Source organism: Scyliorhinus torazame, chromosome 5, assembly GCF_047496885.1.
Source record: "Scyliorhinus torazame isolate Kashiwa2021f chromosome 5, sScyTor2.1, whole genome shotgun sequence".
Taxonomy (NCBI): domain Eukaryota; kingdom Metazoa; phylum Chordata; class Chondrichthyes; order Carcharhiniformes; family Scyliorhinidae; genus Scyliorhinus; species Scyliorhinus torazame.
The window spans coordinates 88,200,022-88,221,987 of NC_092711.1; the positions used below are offsets into that span (position 1 = coordinate 88,200,022).

Here is a 21,966-nt window from a genome sequence, read left to right on the forward strand (position 1 = left end):
CCAAAATTGCTCTTAGTGTTGGGTGTAGTTACTGGGTTAGGATGGAGGTGTGGACCTTGGGTGAGGTGCTCTTTCTAAGAGCCGGTGCAGACTCGATGGGCCGAATGGCCTCCTTCTGCACTGTAAATTCTATGAAAATTAACCCAGTGCATTAACACTTCCTTGATCGGGGTCAGGGGCGTTGACAGCAATTATCAACCCATTGTAATCACATTTCTCCATCAGAGTAACGAAGAAGGGCAAATGTTTACACAATGTTTTTCGAATTCCCTACGAAGGAGTTAATCACTTAACTCGCATTCTGCACCAGAGGGAGGGGAAAGGACAATTATTACTGAAGGAGACAAACACTCCCTCGATACATAATCGGCTTCTAGCTCACTATGCGGCCGACGATCCCAACCTTTCCACTTGTGTTGGAGATGTTCATATTTAAACATTCCAGGAATTTTGAAAAATCTTATCACAGATAATCATATTCCAACCGGTTGAACTCCAATAGTCTATCCTCCAGGGCCTTTTCACAGTTCTGTGATTTATGTTTCCAAAGCTAGTCCTGTGATTATTTTGGGATATTTCAGCAGATGTCATATTGCATCTCTCAAATAACGCACTTTTGCACAGAGCTGTGAATACTATTCCCTACAATGCACGCCACCAGGACCAGGCATTGCTATTGGTGAAACTTGTAGCAAAAATCAAAAACACGCACATGCAAATACGCACAAACACAACCGCAGATAATATGCCATCACAAGCATGCACGCATGCAGGGACCCACAAAGGTAAACATTAACAAATGCACTTGCAAACCCGAACGAACACAATAACGTAGACATGAAGACAAATACTATCTTGGGAAATGAACACATATATGCATGGACACGAAGAGGCACACACAGCGACATGCATTTAATCGATAAACTAACATTAACAAATTCACAGTGACACACATAGGCGCAGATGTTAACAGACATGCAGAAGCACACAAATATATGGCAAAAACAGACGTTACCACATAAGTCCAAGGGGCGGCACAAATTGCCACAGTGGTTAGCATTGCTGCCTCACAGCGCCAGGGCTATGGCCTTGCATGACTGTCTGTGGGAATTTGCACATTCTCTCCTTGTCTGTGTGAGTTTCCTCCGTGTTCTCCGGTTTCCTCCCACAGCCCATAGATGCGCCGATTGGGTGGATTGACTATGCTTACTTTGCCCATTAGTGTCCAAAGATGTGCAGGTTAGGTGGGGTTACAGGGATAGGACAGGTTAATCGGCTTAGGTCGGGTGGTCTTTCGGATGTTCGGCGCAGACTCGATGGACCGAATAGCCTCCTTCAGCCCTTTCGGGCTTCTATGAATAAACAATTTAACAGGATCATACGGTCAAAAATATTAACATACACACAAATGGAAGCTCGAATGCGTACAAAAAGTCATTATTGCAAATCCAGACACATAAACAGAGGTAAATGCAAAGATCAATTTGTAAACATATATCAGCACAGAAACACAGTAACGAGAAACACATAATTCAGATCATACATGTTCATTGATAGGCTACCACAATGCGCACACACAGATGCATGAATATATCCATCAATCCTCATTAGAATGTTTCCGACACTCATTAGAACTCATACAAACACAAGTGCAGAATAATGCAAATGAAACGATACTGATGCATATTAGAGAGAGAGAGAGCGAGAGTGAGAGAAAGAGAGAGAGAAAGACGAAGAGCAATATCAGAATTCTGACGGACATTTTTCATAGTAACATTCGACAACAATTGTCGTTAAATGACACTGATGCGCAAAACCCAGATAACAGATAACAACTGATTTTATTTAATGATATACCAACCATTTCCATCACACAAAAAAGCATGCGTGAACTCTGTTCGAATAGCTCTATTCACTGTCTTGTCTTAAGTAGTGATCCGAAACTATCATTACGGTGACCATTATCAATGTGTAAACCTTCTTCTGTATCTCACCATAATATTCCCTGATGATAGACCATTTAACAATTGATTCACAATGAAGTTGCACCTGAAGGTGAAGAAAAAATACATGTTCGAACACAGATGTATCATTGTTTGCTGTTACTGCTTGTTTTGTGAGCCAGCGCCTGTAGATATTGGAAGATGCAAGGTTACAGGATGTTCCTATATGTGCTACATTTGATCCAGCAGCAACAAGAGCGGGACTCATTGCAGCGTTTTGATGGGTCACCCAGATCAGTTCAAGGGTCAGTGAAGATCCGTGCAAGGGAGGCAGAGGCGTAGCGGTATTGTCACTGGACTAGCAATCCAGAAACCCAGGGTAATGCTCTGGGGACGTGGGTTGGAATGCCACCAGAGCACATGGTGGAAAATGAATTGAATAATAATCTGAAATTAAAATACTAATAACGACCATGAAACAATTGTTGATTGTTGCAAAAACCCCACCTGGTTCAGTATTGTCCTTCAGGGAAGGAAATCTATCATCCTTACGTGGGTCTACATATGACTCCAGACCCACTGAAATTTGTTTGAGTCTTAAATTTCCTCTGGGATGGGCAACAAATGCTGACCCAGCCAGCGACACCTACATCCCACGAACGAATCCAGAAAATCTGCAACAGGATAATAGGTTCCATGCACATAAACTGCTGCTGTCAATCACGAGAAGGTGAGTTGACAGGCTCAAAACTAAGAAGGCAGAACCACAGGCAAGTGGACTTAATAGATGTTAGAGCACGCGCCGAACCTCCACATCTTTGGATTGTAAGTCGGAATATAAGTTGTGAGTAGGATATACAGAGGAACAGGTGGCTATAGATAGGTTAAGTGACTGTCGTTACGACCAGAGAATATAATGGTAATTGGGAAATTGTCAAATGTTTGAGGAATAAATTAAAAATAAGCATATTATCGAAAGTGTGAGAGATTGCAGAGCACTGCGATTTAGAGAGAACTGTTTTTCTTCGAGTATGAAATGCAAACTGTTAGTATGCAGTTACAGCGAGTAATCGGAAAAAAACGAATATAATGTTATCATGTGGGTAATTGAATAGAAAAGTAGCGAGGCGAAGCATCAGTTTTACAGAGCATTTGCGAGATCAATTGCGCACAATCCTTTGTATAAGGACGGGAGTTATCCTTCCCTAGAATCGGTTCATGGTCATAACTAGACTTTTAATTTCATATTTTTATTCAATTCAAATTTCACCACCTGTCATGGTGGGATTCGAACCCGGGACCGCAGATTACATTCCTGGTTTCCTAGCCCAGTGACAATACGACTACGCCACCCCCGCTCCTTGCTGAAGGAAGGATGTAAGTTCTATAGAAGCAATGTTTGCCAGAGACTACCATGAATACCACCGGTTATTTTATGATGAAAGTTTATATACGCTAATGTTATATGCACTGGAGATTAAAAGCATAAGAAACAAGTTAATTGAAACACATATAATCCTGAGGTGGCTTGACATGGTCGATGTGGAAAGGATATTTACTCTTCTGGGACAATCGGGAACGAAGGTCACTGTTCAGATATAAGAGGTCGCCAATTTCAGGTAGAGGTGAGGGGGATTGACTTTCTCTCAGAAAGTCGTGAGTCTTTGGTACTCACTGCCTCAAAAGCCGATAGAAACGTAGTCTTTGAATGTCTTTGATACAAAGATAGATAGATTCTTGAGAAGCAAGGAGTAATACGTTTATTGGATTAGGCAGGAATATGGGGGTGAGGATAGAGTCAGATCGACCATGATCTCATTTAATGGCCGAGCAGGTGGTCGGGGTTGAGGGACCTCCGCCAGTTCCCAGGATGCATAGCTCGGGAGAAGACCTGGAGAGCTGAAAAGGCAGCAGATGTGTGGTGGCTTCCTGATGCGCGTCGAGAAGCCAATGGTTACCCTTTGGAAACATGGCGATCTTCTATATCTGGCTGAGAGTTGGTGCTGGAGTTTAGCCTCAGGAATCCAGGGGAACGTTGTCGCAAGAAGTGTGATTGAAAACCTGGCAGGTGAGAAGTCGTGGAAGCAGTCCGAGGGATTTACACAGTAACTTCATTGCAGTGTTAATGCGAGCCTACTTGTGCCAATAATAAAGATTACTGTTATTAGAAGGAGCGATTTTTAAAGGCAATTCAGAGGTTCGATATTTGGAAGAGAATGCTCGATTTCCCTCTTGAGGGGAGATAGTGTGAACCAGTATTGTGTAACACGTAATTAATAAGGCCGCCTGGCTGTGTTGTGCAGGGTTCTGTGGAATCTATGTTCGTCGCACCGACCATGCATTGTGCAATTTTATGTGTTCAACTGCAGATTACCTGTTAATTCAAATGTGCCATGTGTTGATTCTGAATGTTTTTGATTAAGATAGGTATTGCAAATAACCACACTTCTTTGACTTTGTGGAGTGATGCTTAATTTGTTTGTGCAAAGACTGTGGGTTTTTATGGCTTGGGGTGTACATGGGATAAGAAACTTTGCAAACTTTAAACCGAATCATACCAAAACCCTGGTGGTCTGATCTAGGATCATAACAGAACATATTTATAGAATACAGCGGTGGTATTAAGTATTAGGTATGTATTGATGAGAGATTAACTTAGCATGTTGATACCGTTTGAAAGTTTAATTATAGAACAAATTGCATCTTAAGGAAACTAAAAGAGGAAGAGGAAGTAGAACACCATTTGGATTATAACCGACTGAAATACATTTCCACTTTCCCATCTCCGTAGACATTACAGGCCACATCTGGATTGAAGACGATGGGGATGATAATGGTAATATCGGGACAACCGCTTCCACATTCATCACCCTGTTTGTCTTCAGCATATTCTATAGCACAGCAGTCACTCTGGTGAAGGTGAGAAGATTCAATCCATTCACTCTACCATCTGTCCACATTTCTACAAGTTTCATTTAAAAAGAAATTAGATAACTGCAACGGATCACTAAATATCTGCTTCATTCTATTATTTTTCATACAGATCGAGTGATCAGTTGACGTTCGGCCGCCGTTCATTTTCCTCAGTGTTTATAGGCACCTCTGGATTACAATAATAAACATATTTTCTTGATCACTCTTAAAGAAAGCGGTTTTTATTTGATGATGCCAGGTCTTTTTGTGAAGAGAGAAACATCCTGCTGAAGTTTTCCATTTTGCACATCCAGAATCTTCGGAATCATACCTGTGTTTTCAGCAATATTCAAGTCCGGTGTGACCAAGCGACTGTTTGGATTCGTAATCTGTAGTTGAAAAGAATCATGAATTGGACATCTTGCGTGATTTTGTTTTGTTGTTCATTTTTACGGCACGTCGGTTTTGCTGGCAAGGCCACCATTTGTTGCCCAACCATAATTGCCCTTGAGAAGGTGGTGGTGAACCATCTTCTTGATCCGTTACAGTCCATGGGGTGCAGATTCACCCACTTTGGTATTGGGGAGGGAGTTATCGTTATACCGTTAACGTAACTTAGATTTTCACTTTAGTTTCAGTTAATGTGCTAATAAATAGCTGTTCTCACTCCTGTGCTCAGATGTTTCTTCCTTTTATGTCGCAGTTATATGTGCTCCCTGGTATGTTACAGGTGTAGATAGTGCTGGCCGCTCAGAGCCCATGTGTTCATTTCTCAATTACTTTCTAAGCTGTTGTATCCTCTTTGTGAAAGTTTGAAACAGACGTTCTCCCGAACATACTCTGTATGAATTTGGCAATAAAGTGTTACATTAATTAACTTCAAATTCTTTGTATTTCTTTTCCTACGGTTCCTCCCCAGCTCTCTAGTTTCCCTATTAAAGACCCCCCCCCCCCCCGCGTCGCCTCCCTCCCTCGCGCACACACACACTGCTGGATAATGGCGGCCCATCACTTTCACATGATTTTATCAGAAAATGCATAGGCAGAATGACCACACAGCCAGAAGAACCTCTCTGAACTCTCTCATATGATTAGTCGTCAAATTCACATGGCAGGTTCTTGTAAAGAGCAACACACTGATCCATTGCAGCCCTATACAAAACGGAAATAGGAAAATTGAAACTGCCTGTACACTGTCACAGTCAAACGCTTACGGTGCAGGCACAGCATGGGTTTAAATACAGAGTTACGCGGCTGTAGACTGTGCCAGCATACATTCCCAAGGCACTTTCAAGTTACCCGGAGTTCCAATTTACCCATTTGGGTTGTTGGACACCCTCGGATCTAATATCAGCAGGGTTTTAAGAACATAAGAACTAGGAGCAGGAGTAGGCCATCTGGCCCCTCGAGCCTGCTCCACCATTCAATGAGATCATGGCTGATCTTTTGTGGACTCAGCTCCACTTTCCGGCCCGAACACCATAACCCTTAATCCCTTTATTCTTCAAAAAACTATCTATCTTTATCTTAAAAACATTTAATGAAGGAGCCTCTACTGCTTCACTGGGCAAGGAATGTTGTCATTTATCTCAAGAGGCTTGGAATATAAAAGCAGGGATGTACTTCTGAAGCTTTATAAAGCATTAGTTAGGCCCCATTTAGAATACTGTGAGCAATTTTGGGCCCCACACCTCAGGAAGGACATACTGGCACTGGAGCGGGTACAGCGGAGATTCACACAGATGATCCCAGGAATGGTAGGCCTAACATACGATGATCGTCTGAGGATCCTGGGATTATATTCATTGGAGTTTAAGAGGTTGAGGGGAGATCTAATAGAAACTTACAAGATAATGAATGGCTTAGATAGGGTGGACGTAGGGAAGTTGTTTCCATTAGCAGGGGAGACTAGGACCCGGGGGCACAGCCTTAGAATAAAAGGGAGTCACTTTAGAACAGAGATGAGGAGAAATTTCTTCAGCCAGAGAGTGGTGGGTCTGTGGAATTCATTTCCACAGAGGGCGGTGGAGGCCGGGACGTTGAGTGTCTTTAAGACAGAAGTTGATAAATTCTTGATTTCTCAAGGAATTAAGGGCTATGGAGAGAGAGCAGGTAAATGGAGTTGAAATCAGCCATGATTGAATGGTGGAGTGGACTCGATGGGCCAAATGGCCTTACTTCCGCTCCTATGTCTTATGGTCTTCGGTCAATTTATTTGACTTTCAGCCAGAATATTAGCCCCTATAAATGGGCTGGAGTTTGTTATCAGCAGAAAGAGGCCCAAATGAATATGGTTCAGTCCTGAATGTGAGGAACAGCAAAATCCAATCACTGTGGTTACTTGTGGCCTCGTTGGTGTCTCAGCAGGTTGGGTGAAGTAGTGAATCCCTTCCCACACTCTGAGCAGGTGAATGGTCTCTCCCCAGTGTGAACTCGCTGGTGTGTGGACAGAGCGGATGACTGAGTGAATCCCTTCCCACACTCGGCGCAGGTGAATGGCCTCTCCTCTGTGTGAATTTGCTGATGTACAGTGAGGTGATATGATCGTCTGAACCCAGTCCCGCAGTGAGAGCACCTGAACGGTCTCTCGTCAGTGTGAACACGTTGATGGCTCATCAGATCCCCAGAACTTTTATAGCACGTCCCGCAGTCTGGACATTTAAACGGTCTCTCATCAGTGTGAACTTTCTGGTGTCTCAGCAAGTGGGCTGAAATAGCAAATCCCTTCCCACACTCTGAGCAGGTGAACGGCCTCTTCCCAGTGTGAATTCGCTGGTGATTCTGCAGGTTGGATGAATCACTGAATCCCTTCTCACACTCTGAGCAGGTGAATGGTCTCTCCCCAGTGTGAATTTGCTGGTGTCTGGACAGAGCGGATGACTGAGTGAATCCCTTCCCACACTTGGGGCAGGTGAATGGTCTCTCCCCAGTGTGAATTTGCTGGTGTCTGGACAGAGCGGATGACCGAGTGAATCCCTTCCCACACTTGGAGCAGGTGAATGGTCTCTCCCCAGTGTGACTGCGTCGATGAGTTTCCAGCTGGGATGGGTAAGTGAATCCTTTCCCACAGTCCGCACATTTCCACGGTTTCTCCTCCGTGTGACTGCATTTGTGGCTTGTGAGGTCTGATGATCGATTGAATCCCCGTCCCCACACACAACACGTGTACGGTTTCCCCGCACTGTGAACAATGCTTTTTCCTTCCATGTTCAAAGTACGATGATATTCAGGATATGATAAATTGAGGACTCTGTCAGATCCTGATGTGATGTTTGGTTTGTGTTTCTGGACTTTGAAGCCTGCCCTTCGAACACCCTGTGAAACTGATTTAAAACAGAAAATAGGGAGTGAGAGAACCCACAAAAACACAAAGGCAGGTTGTGAAATTGAGCTGAATGAATCTGGTCATTTGTGGGGCCGGCACTGGGAAAAAGTGACCATGAAAACTGCTGGATTGTCATAAAAACCCAACTGGCCTCTTTGGGAGGAGAGAGAAAGAGGTGAAGAGGGATTTAGTATATCTACAAGTCATACTAAAGAGAATAGTTAGCAACGCAAATTCGACCTTGAGCTTCATAAACAGTAATATTGACACCAAAACTATGCTTCTGGTGGCATGTGATTAGCACTGCTGCCTCTCAGCGCCAGGGACCCGGGTTCAATTCCGGCCTTGGTGACTGTCTGTGTGGGGTCTGCACTTCCTCCTAGTGTCTGCGTGGCTTTCCACCCGGTGCTCAGGTTTCCTCTAACAGTCCAATGAAGGGAAAGTTAGGTGGATTGGCCTTGATAAATTGCCCCTTAGTGTCCAGGGATGTGCAGGTTAGGTTACAGGGACAGGGTAGGAGTGTGGGCCGAGGCAGGGTGCCCTTTCAGAGAATCAGTGCTGACTCGATGGGCCAAGTGGCCTCCTGCACTGTAGGAATTCTATGATTCCAATTCTATTCGATGAATCTTTATAAAGCTTTGGTCACCACTTTTCAGGAAGGATCTGAAGGTTCTTGGAGAAGGTGCAGAGGAGATTTACCAGAATAGTTCCAGCAAAGGAGGTTGAGGGGAGATTTGATTCAGGAACACAAGATTATGCCAGATTTCTATCAGGTGTACAAAGAAACTCTGTTTCCATTCACTGATCGTCCAAGAACTAGGGACAAAGATGTAAAGTTTTGGGTAAAACCTGGATTGATCTATATAAGATCCTGAGGGGTTTTGACAGGGTGGATGTGGAGAGGATGTTTCCTCTTGTGGGGGAATCGAGAACGAGGGCATCACTGTTGCAAAATAAGGGGTCACCCATTTCAGATGGAGATGAGGATTTTGTATTCTCTTGAGGGCTGTAAGAATTTGGAACTCGCGTCCTTAAAAGGCAGCGGAAGCAGAGACCTTAAATATTTTTAAGGCAGAACTGGATAGATTCTTGATGAGCAAAGAGGTGAAAGGTCATCAGGGGTAGACAGGAATGTGGAGTTAACGTTAGAATGAGATCAGTTGCAATCTTATTCAATGCTGAGCAGGCTCGAGGGGCCGAGTGGCCTGTACTTAGATTGTATGTCCAAAGGTACAGGAGATATGAGGTGATATGAGATTTATGTTTTTACACAGCGAGTGGCAATGACCTGAAACTCGCTGCCTATGAGGGAGTTTGAAAATAGACACAATGAATGATTTAATTTCAAAAGGAAATTGGATAGACATCTGAGGGAAATAAACCTGCGAGGATACAGGGATAGAGCAGGAGAATGGCACTGACTGGATTGCTCCAGAGAGCTAGCATGGACTCAATGGGCCAAATGCCCTTCTTTGTGCCATCATGTCACTGACTCTTTTGTGTAATCTAGTTTTGTAATTTAACCCCGGGTTCAGATATCACTCAGGTAAATCTGTGCTACACTCCCTCCGAGGCCATTCTATCCTTCCTCAGGTTTGTTGCCCAGAACTGAACACAGTTCTCCAGGTTTGGTCACACCAGGGTTTGTGAATCTTGGGGCTTTTCCAGTCACACTGAGACCTGAAATCTTCCCTCACAGACAGAACAGACAAACCTTTTACCTTCCACACCCAGATGCTGCTGAAATTCAGTTTCTAATAAATCAAGTGACTCTGTCAGATCGCGATGTGACGTTTGGTTTGCATTTCCCGTCTGTTAAACCTCCACTTCCATTATCCTGTAAATTACAGAAACCTCACTGTCAGTTTAGGATAGAAATTCACAACATTCTCTCCTCGCCAACTTTGATTAAACGTATTCCTGGAGGTTTGATCACATGATCTGCCCCCATCCTCCAGCCATTAATCGGTCAACACATCCATCCTTGTGACACACTGCCTTCCTCGGCCAATTGGGAAGCAAAATGACTCATTACCTAACAGGACAGTTACTGTCCTAACGATTTTCCAGACACCCAGGTATGAATCTCACGAACGCAGGGAGTGGAGTTGGTGCAAACTCAGGCTGGAGCAGCTTCGGAACAGTAAATATAAATAACTTACCTCAGGGATTCACGGCCTATTCGGCAGGGAGCGGATTTGGCCCGAATCCGGGGAGGAGGAGCTTTGAACAGCAAATATAAATAACTTACCTCAGAGTAAAGCTGATTGGCTTGTTGGGAATCTGTTCTAAATTTGAGAAACTGGAGTAATTAACTAAGTCGGGAGTAACTCGGAGATCAGTAACTAGGAGATTGCTGTTTATATCTATAATCAACGATTTGGATGAGAATGTACAAGACATTCATAGAATTTACAGTGCAGAAGGAGGCTATTTGGCCCATCGAGTCTGCACCAGCTCTTGGAAAGAGCACCCTACCCAAGGTCAACACCTTCACCCTATCCCCATAACCCAGTAACCCCACCCAACACTAAGGGCAATTTTGGGCACTAAGGGTAATTTATCATGGCCAATCCACCTAACCTGCACATCTTTGGACTGTGGGAGGAAACCCACGCACACACGGGGAGGATGTGCAGACTACGCACAGACAGTGACCCAAGCCGGAATCGAACCTGGGACCCTGGAGCTGTGAAGCAATTGTGCTGTCCACAATGCTACCGTGCTGTTGGGGCTTGGGTCACTGTCTGTGCGGAGTCTGCACATCCTCCCCGTGTGTGCGTGGGTTTCCTCCGGGTGCTCCGGTTTCCTCCCACAGTCCAAAGATGTGCAGGTTAGGTGGATTGGCCATGATAAATTGCCCTTAGTGTCCAAAATTGCCCGTCGTGATGGGTGGGATTACTGGGTTATGGGGATAGGGTGGGGGTGTTGACCTTGGGCGGGGTGCTCTTTCCAAGAGCTGGTGCAGACTCGATGGGCCGAATGGCCTCCTTCTGCATGGTAAATTCTATGACATCTATGATATGATCAGTAAGTTTGCAGATGACACTAAAATAGGTGGTATTGTCGGCAGTGAGGAAGGTTATCAAAAATTGCAGCAGGCTCTTGATCAGCTGGGAAAGTGGGCCGAGAAATGGCAAATGGAATTCAATACAGATAAGTGTGAGGAATTGCATTTCAGAAATCAAGGTAGGACTTTCACAGTGAATGGTAAGGCCTGAGGGTGTATCATGGAACAGAAGGATCTTGGAGTTCAGGTGCACGGTTCTCTAAAGGTGGAGTCACAGGTAGATAGGGCAGCACGGTAGCATAGTGGATCACAGTTGCTTCACAGCTCCAGGGTCCCCAGTTCGATTCCCAGCTGGGTCACTGTCTGTGCAGAGTATGCACGTTCTCCCCGTGTCTGCGTGTGTTCTCTAGTTTCCTCCCACAGTCTAAAGATGTGCAGGTTCGGTGGACTGGCCTTGCTAAATTGCCCTTAGTGTCCAAAAAAAAGGTTAAGTGGGAGTTACTGGGTTACGGGGATAGGGTAGATAAGTGGGCTTGAGTAGGGTGCTTTTTGTAAGGGCCGGTGCAGACTCGATGGGCCGAAAAGCCTCCTTTTGCACTATAAATTCTCTGAAGAAGGCTTTTGGCGTGCTGACCTTCATCAGTCAGGGCACTGAGTATACAAGTTGGGAAGTTATGTTGCAGTTGTACAGGACGTGGGTGAGGTCGCACCTGGAGTATTGTGTTCAGTTTTGGTCGCCTTGCTGTGGGAAAGATGTTATTAAACTGGAGAGAGTGAAGAAGAGATTTACAAGGATATTGCCAGGACTCAAGAGACTGAGTGAAAGGGAGAGATTCGACAGGCCAGGACCTTTATCTTTGGAGCGTAGGAGACTGAGGGGTGGTCTTATCGAGATGTATAAGATCATGAGAGGCATGGACAGGGTGAATACACTCAGTCTTTTTCTCAGGGTTGGGGAATCAAGAACTAGAGGGCTTTGGTTTAAGTTCAGAGGGGAAAGAATTAATGGGAACCTAAGGAGCAATGGTTTTACACAGAGGATGGTACGGAATGAGCTGCCGGAGGAAGTAGTTGAGGCAGGGACATTGACAACATTGAAAAGGCATTTGGACAGATACATGGATAGGCAAGGTTCAGAGGGATGTGGGCCAAATACAGGCAAATGGGATTGGCTTAGATGAGCTTTTTGATTGGCATGGACCAGTTTGGGCTGAAGGGCCAGTCTCCGTGCTGTAGATTCTATGAACTCCAAATCTCTTTGGACATCCACTATACTTAACCTCCTTCCATTTAGAAAGTACTCAGTTCTAACCTTTTTTGGTTCCAAACAGATAACCTCACACTTGTTTACATTGCCACAATCTTGCCCATTCACCTTGTCTGTCAATATCTTCTTGCAATTTAATGCAAGAGTTAAGTGGGAGTTACTCTATGATGCCACCGAACTTTGTATCATCAGCAACACAGAGGGGCTGGTTTGGCACACTGGGCAGGCCAGCAGCACGGTTCAATTTCCGTTACCAGCCTCCCCGAACAAGCGCCAGAATGTGGCGAATAGGGGCCTTTCACAGTAACTTCATTTGAAGCCTACTTGTGACAAGCAATTTTCATTTCATTTATTTCACAGTGCAGAAGAGGCCCTTCGGTCCATCGAGTTTGCACTAACACATGATAAACCTGACCCACCTACCTAATCCCATTTACCAGCACTTGGCTCATAGCCTTCAATGTTATGACGTGCCAGTCTTCATCCAGGTACTTTTTTAGAGGATGTGAGACAACCGTCTCTACCACCCTCCGAGGCAGTGCATTCCAGACGCTCACCACCCTCTGCGTAAAAACATTTTTCTTCAGTACATGTGTCAATAAATCTAACCCCACTCTCTGTTGTCTGTTGGTTAGCCAATCCTCTATACAAGCTAATATATTATCTCTCAACCCCGTGGGATTTTACCTTATTACCTTTTGTGTGACACGTTATCAAATGAATTCTGGGAGTCCAAATACATCTACAGGACCCCATTATCTACTTGACTTGTTACATCTTCCAAGAACTGCAAGAAATGAGTCAAACACGATATACCCTTCACAAAACCACGCTGACTCTGATGGATTGCAGTTTGACTTTCCAAATGTCCAGATACTGCTTCCTCAATAATAGATTCTAACAGTTTTCCAACAACAGACTTTAAACTAACTAGTTTCCTACTTTCTGCCTTTTTGACCTAATCCAGTGACATTGGAGATTTTCTCAGTGACCCTCAGTCACCATCACTGAAACGAACTTTAAATTCCAGATTTTATTAATTTAATGTCCCCAGAACATTCTCCTGTCTCTCTGGGTGACTAATGCAGTGACATTGTCACTGGGTCAGTGTCTCCCCCCCCTGGTCTCTGTCAGGTTGTTTGTGGAGAGAAGCCGGAAGCGGTGGACAGTGAGAGTGGAGAATGTTCATTGTTCAGCTCTGGGGCCGCACTCGGGATTTGAAAACCCCGCCCCCCAACACTGACCTCTCACCTGACACCTCATAATGCCCGGACAATGGTTGACGGCATCGCGCGACCAATAGGAGAAGGGTGGACGGGTCCGGCTTAGGGGGGTTGGAAGTGACTGGTCCTCCAGCCAATAGGAGTGAATCAGGGGCGAGACTGGGCCGAGTGAAGCATGCGCAGTGTGATTAATGGCGACGCAGAAAAGTTTCTTTCTCGGATCCACAATCCGTGAAGGTGGGAATAGCGGGACGGAGGGAGAGCTGGATCATGCGGGTTGTTAGGCACGCTTCGTAAACATGTTATATAAACTGAACATCTGACAAAATAAACCACCGGTACCTGGGGATCTGAGCGGAGGCTGCAGCTTTGTTACAGACCAGACTATGCACCCGCCATCTTTATTTGGTACTGGCAGAGGTGCGCATGCGCCTTCGTTATTTGGCTCACTGGCAGTAGTGCGCACGCGCACCCGCACCCACCATCTTTATTGGGGCACGAGCAGCAGAGCGCAGGCTCAGTCGCCATCATTGTTGGGGGCAACATTTTTGTAATGTGTCTTCATGACAGACTTTCACTCTGAGTTACAAATTCTTATTTATGGGGCAGAATATATGCCGAGGGCAGTGACAATAATTCGAATTTATATTGTGACTTGAACAGAATATAACTTTTGAGACTCAGAGAAACGTTACAAAATAACAATTGACACTGAGCCACATGAGGAGATATTAGATTTTAAGGAGAATCTTAATGGAGGAAATTGAGTCAGAGAGTCGGAGAGTTTTAAGGAGGAAATTCCTGAAATTGAGGCCTTGGCAACTCAGTAATGGTGGAGAGATTAAAATCAGGAATTCTCAAGTGGCTGGAATTAAATGAGTGCAGCGATCTCAAAGGGGTGTGTGTGGAGGAGATTACGGTGATCAGGATGATCATTACCATGGAGGAAAAGAATGAGAAATTTAAACTGTGTGCCTTTTAAAAGGAAGCATTTGCAGATCAGTGGGCACAGGGGCTGGTGTGAGTATGCACATGGGTAGCAGAGTTTGGGATGGGATGGAGGGGGTTGTTTAATGTTGCAGTCCGGCTGCGAGTGCGTTGGAATAATTTGGTTAAGTGGTAACAGAAGAATGGATGATGGTTTCTGCAGCAGATGAACAGAGACAAAGGTGAAGTCGAGCTGTGTTCCTGAGGTGGAAATCGGCAATCTTGGTGACAGTGTGGATATGTGGTCAAGAGCTCATCGAGGGGTGAAATATTTCACCATGGTTGTGAACAGTCCGCTTCAGCCTCAGACATTGGACAGGGATGGAATTGGTGACGAGGGAGTGGAGTTTGTAGAGGGGATGAAAGGGAATGGGTTCAGTCTTGTCAATATTTAAATGGAGGAAAGTTCTGCTCATCCAGCACTGGATGTCAGACAAGTTCAACAGTGTGTGTCTTGGAAAGGAACTTGCAGGTGGTGATGTTCACATACATCTGCTATCCTGCTCCATCCAGGTGGTGGAGGTTAAGGGTTCAGGAGATTCTGTCAAATTGTGATTCAGTTGTTGGTCCATTGCTTGCTGTTACCCTCACTCCTTTCTCACTCTCCCTCTCCATCAATCTATTTGATTTTCTCTCTCCCCCACTACTCGCTCTCTTTCTCTCACTCTGTTTCTTATATTAAATTCTCTAGCCCAGAGGGTTGTGGATGTTAATAATAATCATTATTGTCACAAGTAAGCTTACATTAACATTGCAATGAAGTTACTGTGACCATCAGTGAATATATATAAGGCTGAGATGGTGAGATTTTTGGTCTCTCAGGAAGTCAAAGGACAAAGGGAGCTAACGGGAAAGTGGAATTGAAGACTGAGATCAGCCACAAATGTGTTCAATGGCAGAGCAGGTTCGACGGGCCGAATGGTCTACTTCTGCTCCTATTTCTTGTGTTCTTGCAGAGGCCCAAATCTTGTGTGGGCTCAGACCGGGTGGCAGGTTCCCTTCCCTGAAGGACATTAACAAACTGGTTCACTTTTCACAAAAGGTTCAACAGTTTTCGTAGTCACTTTCCCAGTGCCGGCCCCACAAGTTACCAGATTGATTCAGCACAATTTCACAACCTGCCTTTGTGTTTTTGTGGGATCTCTCTCTCCCTTTTGTTTGTTTTAACTCAATTTCACAGGGTATCAGCAGGGAAGGATGTGCAATTGGGAAACTCCAACCAAACACCACATCAAAATCTGACTGTTGTATAACTGATCGTAACCTAAGTATCATCAGATTTTGAAAATGGAAGGAAAAAGCACAGTTCACAGTCGGGAGAAACCGGACACGTGTTTTGTGTGTGGACGAAGCTTCAGCCGATCATCTGGTCTGTCAAAACTCAAGCGCAGTCACAGCAGGGAGAAACCATGGAAATGTGGGGACTGTGGCAATGCGTTCAATTACCCATCTGACCTGGCAACTCAGCGACACATTCACACTGGGGAGAGGCCTTTCACCTGCCCCGAGTGTGGGCGTGGATTCACTCAGTCATACAGCCTGTTGATGCACCAGTGAGTTCAAACTGGGGAAAGGCCTTTCACTTGTCCAGAGTGTGGGCATGGATTCACTCAGTCATCCCAACTGCTGACACACCAGCCGATTCACAATGATGAGAGACCTTTTAAATGCAAAAAATGCGGGAAGTGCTTTAAAAGTTCTCGGGAACTGGTGTCCCAACTGCATGTTCACACTGACGAGAAACTATTCAGGTGCACCGACTGTGGGACTTGGTTCAGATGATTATCTCAACTCACTCTACACCAGCGGATTCACACTGGGGAGAGGCCATTCACCTGCTCCCAGTGTGGAAAGGGATTCATTCACTCAGGCAACCTGCTGAGACACCAGCGGGTTCACAAGTAACTGCTGTGATTGGGTTTTGCTGTTAATCACATCCAGGACTGAAGCATGTTCATTGGACTCGGGTTGGACTCATATTTATAAACGCTAACCCAGTTATAAGGGATAATATTCTGGATAAAAGTCAATTATTTAACACAAGTGTGTCGAATCTTTTAACATCCCATCACAAGTTAGTTCTGTTTGAAGGTCTCTCCCCTCGCCCGTCTCCTCCATCCTCACCTCAAGTGTGTGGAGTTCATGAAGCTTCTTTCTCACTGAGATTGAGACAATCTGATGAGCTGCCTCTGCTGCTTTCCTCTCTACCAATGGGCCAAATTGTCTCGAAAATTCCACCTGGTCTGAGCTCTGAACTCCTCTTTCTCCAGTTTCTCTCCTACCCTCTATCTTCATCAGAGCTCATCTTGTCCATTAGACCTGCCTCCTGTGCCAGGGTCCTGGGTTCGATTCCCGGCTTGGGTCACTGTCGGTGCGGAGTCTGCACGTTCTCCCCGTGTCTGCTCCCAGGGTGTTTCTGTTTCCTCCCACAAGTCCTGAAAGACGTGTTTGTTAGGTGAATTGGACATTCTGAATTCTCCCTCTGTGTACCCGAACAGGCGCCGGAGTGTGGTGACTAGGGGCTTTTCACAGTAACTTCATTGCAGTGTTAATGTGAGCCTACTTGTGACACTAATAAAGATTGTTTGATTATTACTATTTCACCACATTCTCACAAAACTGCTGACCATTCACCTTCTCCATGTTGTGTGATATTGTTCATAGTTCTCTCTCTTCGTCCTGTCGCTCATCTTTAAATGCACCATCATCACCCATCCTAAAACAATATTTTACCCCACCATCATTGCAACTACCACATCAAAACCTCCCTTTCCTCTCCAACTCCTTGTACTCGGTGTCCCCCAAGGATCTACCCTCGGCCCCTCCATTTTCTCATCAACACGCTTCCAGTAGGTGACATCATCCAAAAGCACCGTGTTAGTTTTCACATGTACACTGACAACACCCAGCTCTACCTCACCACCATCCCTCTCCATTCCTCCACTGTCACTCAATTATCAAACTGCTTATCCCATATCCGGTACTGGATGAGCAGAAATTTCCTCCAATTAAAAATTGGGAAGATCAAAGCCATTGTCTTCAGTCACCATTACAAATTCCGTTTCCTCACTCCCGAGTCCATCCCTCTCCCTGGGAACTGTCTGAGACTGAAGCACTCTCTGCACAATCTCCGTGTCAGATCTGACCCCAAGATGACTTTCTGACCCCATATCCACACCATCACTAATATCAGATATTTCAATCTCCATGTCACCTGTGTCCATCCCCACCCCAACTGCTGCTGAAACCTCATCCATGCCCCTGTTACCTTTTGACTTGATAACAGACAAACTCTGTCCTCTCCCCGATCCGATTAGTTTCCAGTGAGTCGATTCTGTGGAATGGAATGTCTTATCAGCGTTTCCACGGTGACCTGTCTGCAGTGAAGGAATGTCTTATCAGCGTTTCCACGGTGACCTGTCTGCAGTGAAGCGCCTGCTTGAGTTTATAACTCAGACTAAACTTCTCTCTCCCATAACACACATTATATCAGACATTGGATGTCAATGTATTTCAGCCATGTTTTGTTACATGTGGCGGACCCGGTGGGGGGAATGTCGGAGATGATGAGGATTCTCAGGGAGCTGGGGATTTGGGGGGGGGGGCTGGTTCGTTTTTCTTGATTGGGCGTGTATATTTGCTTTTGTGTTGATGATGGTTGTTAATTTATTATTTGTGTATCTGGGGAGGGGGGTTTGTTCTTTTATTTTTGTATTTTGCTGTTGATATTTTGTGAAAATTTGAATAAAAATTATTTTTTTTTTAAAAGAAACTCACCTTGGGGTCAAATCTGACACGGAGATTGTGCAGAGTGTGGTTCAGCCACAGACATTTCCCAGGGAGAGGGATGGACTCGGGAGTTAGGGAACGGAATTTCGAATGGTGACTGAAGACAATGGCTTTGATCTTCCCAATTTTTAATTTGAGGAAATTTCTGCTCATCCAGCACTGGATGTGGGATAAGCAGTTTGATAATTGAGTGACAGTGGAGGAATGGAGAGGGATGGTGGTGAGGTAGAGCTGGGTGTTGTCAGTGTACATGTAAAAACTAACACGGTGCTTTTGGATGATGTCACCTCGGGGCAGCGTGGAGATGGGAAAATAGGAAGGACCGAGGATAGATCCTGGGGGACACCGAGTACAAGGAGTTGGAGAGGAAAGGGAGGTTTTGATGTGGTAGTTTGCAATGAAGGGGGTTTAATATTGTTTTAGGATGGGTGCATTTAAAGATGAGCGACAGGACCAAGAGACAGAACTATGATACAGATCCTGATACAGCAGGATTTAGATTGTCTGGAGACTTGGGCGGAGAGATGGCAGATGGAGTTTAATCCGGAAAAATGTGAGGTAATGCATTTTGGAAGGTCTAATGCAGGTAGGGAATATATAGTGAATGGTAGAACCCTCAAGAGTATTGAAAGTCAAAGAGATCTAGGAGTACAGGTCCACAGGTCATTGAAAGGGGCAACACAGGTGGAGAAGGTAGTCAAGAAGGCATACGGCATGCTTGCCTTCATTGGCCGGGGCATTGAGTATAAGAATTGGCAAGTCATGTTGCAGCTGTATAGAACCTTAGTTAGGCCACACTTGGAGTATAGTGTTCAATTCTGGTCGCCACACTACCAGTAGGATGTGGAGGCTTTAGAGAGGGTGCAGAAGAGATTTACCAGAATGTTGCCTGGTATGGAGGGCATTAGCTATGAGGAGCGATTGAATAAACTCGGTTTGTTCTCACTGGAACGAAGGAGGTTGAGGGGAGACCTGATAGAGGTATACAAAATTATGAGGGGCATAGACAGAGTGGATAGTCAGAGGCTTTTCCCCAGGGTAGAGGGGTCAATTACTAGGGGGCATAGGTTTAAGGTGAGAGGGGCAAGGTTTAGAGTAGATGTACGAGGCAAGTTTTTTACGCAGAGGGTAGTGGGTGCCTGGAACTCGCTACCGGAGGAGGTAGTGGAAGCAGGGACGATAGGGACATTTAAGGGGCATCTTGACAAATATATGAATAGGATGGGAATAGAAGGATACGGACCCAGGAAGTGTAGAAGATTGTAGTTTAGTCGGGCAGCATGGTCGGCACGGGCTTGGAGGGCCGAAGGGCCTGTTCCTGTGCTGTACATTTCTTTGTTCTTTGTTCTTTGTTCTGAACAATATCACACAACATGGAGAAGTTGAATGGTCAGCAGTTTTGTGAATGTCCAATTCACCCAACAGCACGTCTTTCGGGACTTGTGGGAGGAAACCAGAGAAAACCCACGCAGACACGAGGAGAATGTGCAGACTCCGCACAGACAGTGACCCGAGCTAGGAATCGAACCTGGGATCCTGGTGCAGGAGGCAGGTCTAATGGACAAGATGAGCTCTGATGAAGATAGAGGGTAGGAGAGAAACTGGAGAAAGAGGAGTTCAGAGCTCAGACCAGGTGGAATGTTCGAGACAGTTTGGCCCATTGCGAGAGGAAAGCAGCAGAGGCAGCTGATCAGATTGTCTCAATCTCAGTGAGAAAGAAGCTTCATGAACTCCACACATTTGAGGTGAGGATGGAGGAGACGGGGGAGAGGGAGAGACCTTCAAACAGAACTAACTTGTGATGGGATGTTAAAAGATTCAACACACTTGTGTTAAATAATTGACTTTTATCCAGAATATTATCCCTGATAACTGGATTAGCGTTTATAAATATGAGTCAAACCCGAGTCCAATGAACATGCTTCAGTCCTGGATGTGATTAACAGCAAAATCTAATCACAGCAGTTACTTGTGAACCCGTTGGTGTCTCAGCAGGTTGCCTGAGTGAATGAATCCCTTTCCACACTGGGAGCAGGTGAATGGTCTCTCCCCAGTGTGATCCGCTGGTGTAGAGTGAGTTGAGATGATCGTCTGAACTCAGTCCCACAGTCGGAGCATCTGAATGGTTTCTCGTCGGTGTGAACACGTTGACACCAGTTCCCTGGAACTTTTAAAGCACATCCCACAGTCGAGGCATTTAAAAGGTCTCTCATTATTGTAAATCTGCTGCTGTGTCAGCAGTTGGGATGAATGAGTGAATTCCTTCCCACACTCAGGGCAGGTGAAAGGCCTTTCCCCAGTGTGAACTCGCTGGTGCATCAACAGGCTGTGTGACTGAGTGAATCCACGCCCACACTCGGGGCAGGTGAAAGGCTTCTCCCCAGTGTGAATGCGTCGATGGGGTGCCAGGTCAGATGGGTAACTGAACGCCTTGTCACAGCCCCCACATTTCCATGGTTCTCCCTGATGTGATTGCGCTTGTGTTTTGACAGGCCAGATGATCGGCTGAAGCTTTGTCCACACACAAAACACGTGTACCATTTCTACCCACTGTGAACTGTGCTTTTTCTTTCCATGTTCAAAATCTGATGATATTCAGGTTCCGACCAGTTACACGACTGTCAGATTTTGATGTGGTGCTTGGTTGGAGTTTCCCAATTGCACATCCTTCCCTGCTGATACCCTGTGAAATTGAGTTAAAACAGAAAAAAGGGAGTGAGAGAGATCCAACAAAAACACAAAGGCAGGTTGTGAAATTGAGCTGAATGAATCTGGTAACTTGTGGGGCCGGCACTGGGAAAAAAGTGACCACGAAAACTGTTGAACCTTTTGTGAAAAGTGAACCAGTTTGTTAATGGCCTTCAGGGAAGGGAACCTGCCGCCCGGCCTGAGCCCACACAAGATTCGGGCCTCTGCAAGAACACAAGAAATAGGAGCAGAAGTAGACCATTCGGCCCGTCAAACCTGCTCTGCCATTGAACACATTTGTGGCTGATCTCAGTCTTCAATTCCACTTTCCTGTTAGCTCTCTATGTCCTTTGGCTTCCAGAGAGACCAAATCTCTCACCATCTCAGCCTTAATATATTCACTGATGGTCACAGTGACTTCATTGCAGTGTTAATGTAAGCCTACTTGTGACAATAATGATTATTATTAACATCCACAACCCTCTGTAATAGAGAATGTTATGTGAGAAACAGAGTGAGAGAGAGAAAGAGAGTGAGTAGTGGGGGAGAGAGAGAGAATCAAATAGATTGATGGAAAGGGAGAGTGGGAATGGAGTGAGGGTAACAGGAAGCAATGGACCAACAACTGAATCACAATTTCACAAAATCTCCTGAACCCTTAACCTCCACCAAGTGAATGGACCAGGACAGCAGATGTATGTGAACATTGTAGCCACCTGGGTTGGCCACTTCCTGACTTAAAATGGAGAACTGCAAAGACTAAAGGGAAATTCAGCCAACACAGGCAAAAACGAGCAAGTGCAGAAATCCTGTGTATTGGA

General features: G+C 45.3%; 1 protein-coding gene across 7 annotated transcripts in view; it reads right to left on the reverse strand.

Moving 5' to 3' along the window:
- Positions 1 to 1,416: 1,416 nt before the first annotated feature.
- The window catches only part of LOC140418828 (uncharacterized), a 178,025-nt gene continuing 157,475 nt past the window's right edge, over positions 1,417 to 21,966 (reverse strand). The window contains exons 1-4 of one of the 7 annotated variants that reach the window (XM_072502453.1): positions 14,024 to 14,103; positions 9,903 to 10,018; positions 7,198 to 8,179; positions 1,417 to 5,245 (exon numbers count right to left, since the gene is read on the reverse strand). In XM_072502453.1, the coding sequence (XP_072358554.1) occupies positions 5,206 to 5,245; positions 7,198 to 8,063 (906 nt within the window). In that variant the 5' untranslated portion in view covers positions 8,064 to 8,179; positions 9,903 to 10,018; positions 14,024 to 14,103 and the 3' untranslated portion in view covers positions 1,417 to 5,205. Of the gene's footprint in view, positions 5,697 to 7,197; positions 8,180 to 9,895; positions 10,019 to 14,023; positions 14,104 to 21,966 lie in introns of those variants that run through there. The other 6 variants (XR_011945359.1, XR_011945357.1, XR_011945362.1 and 3 more) reach the window with 6 other exon arrangements.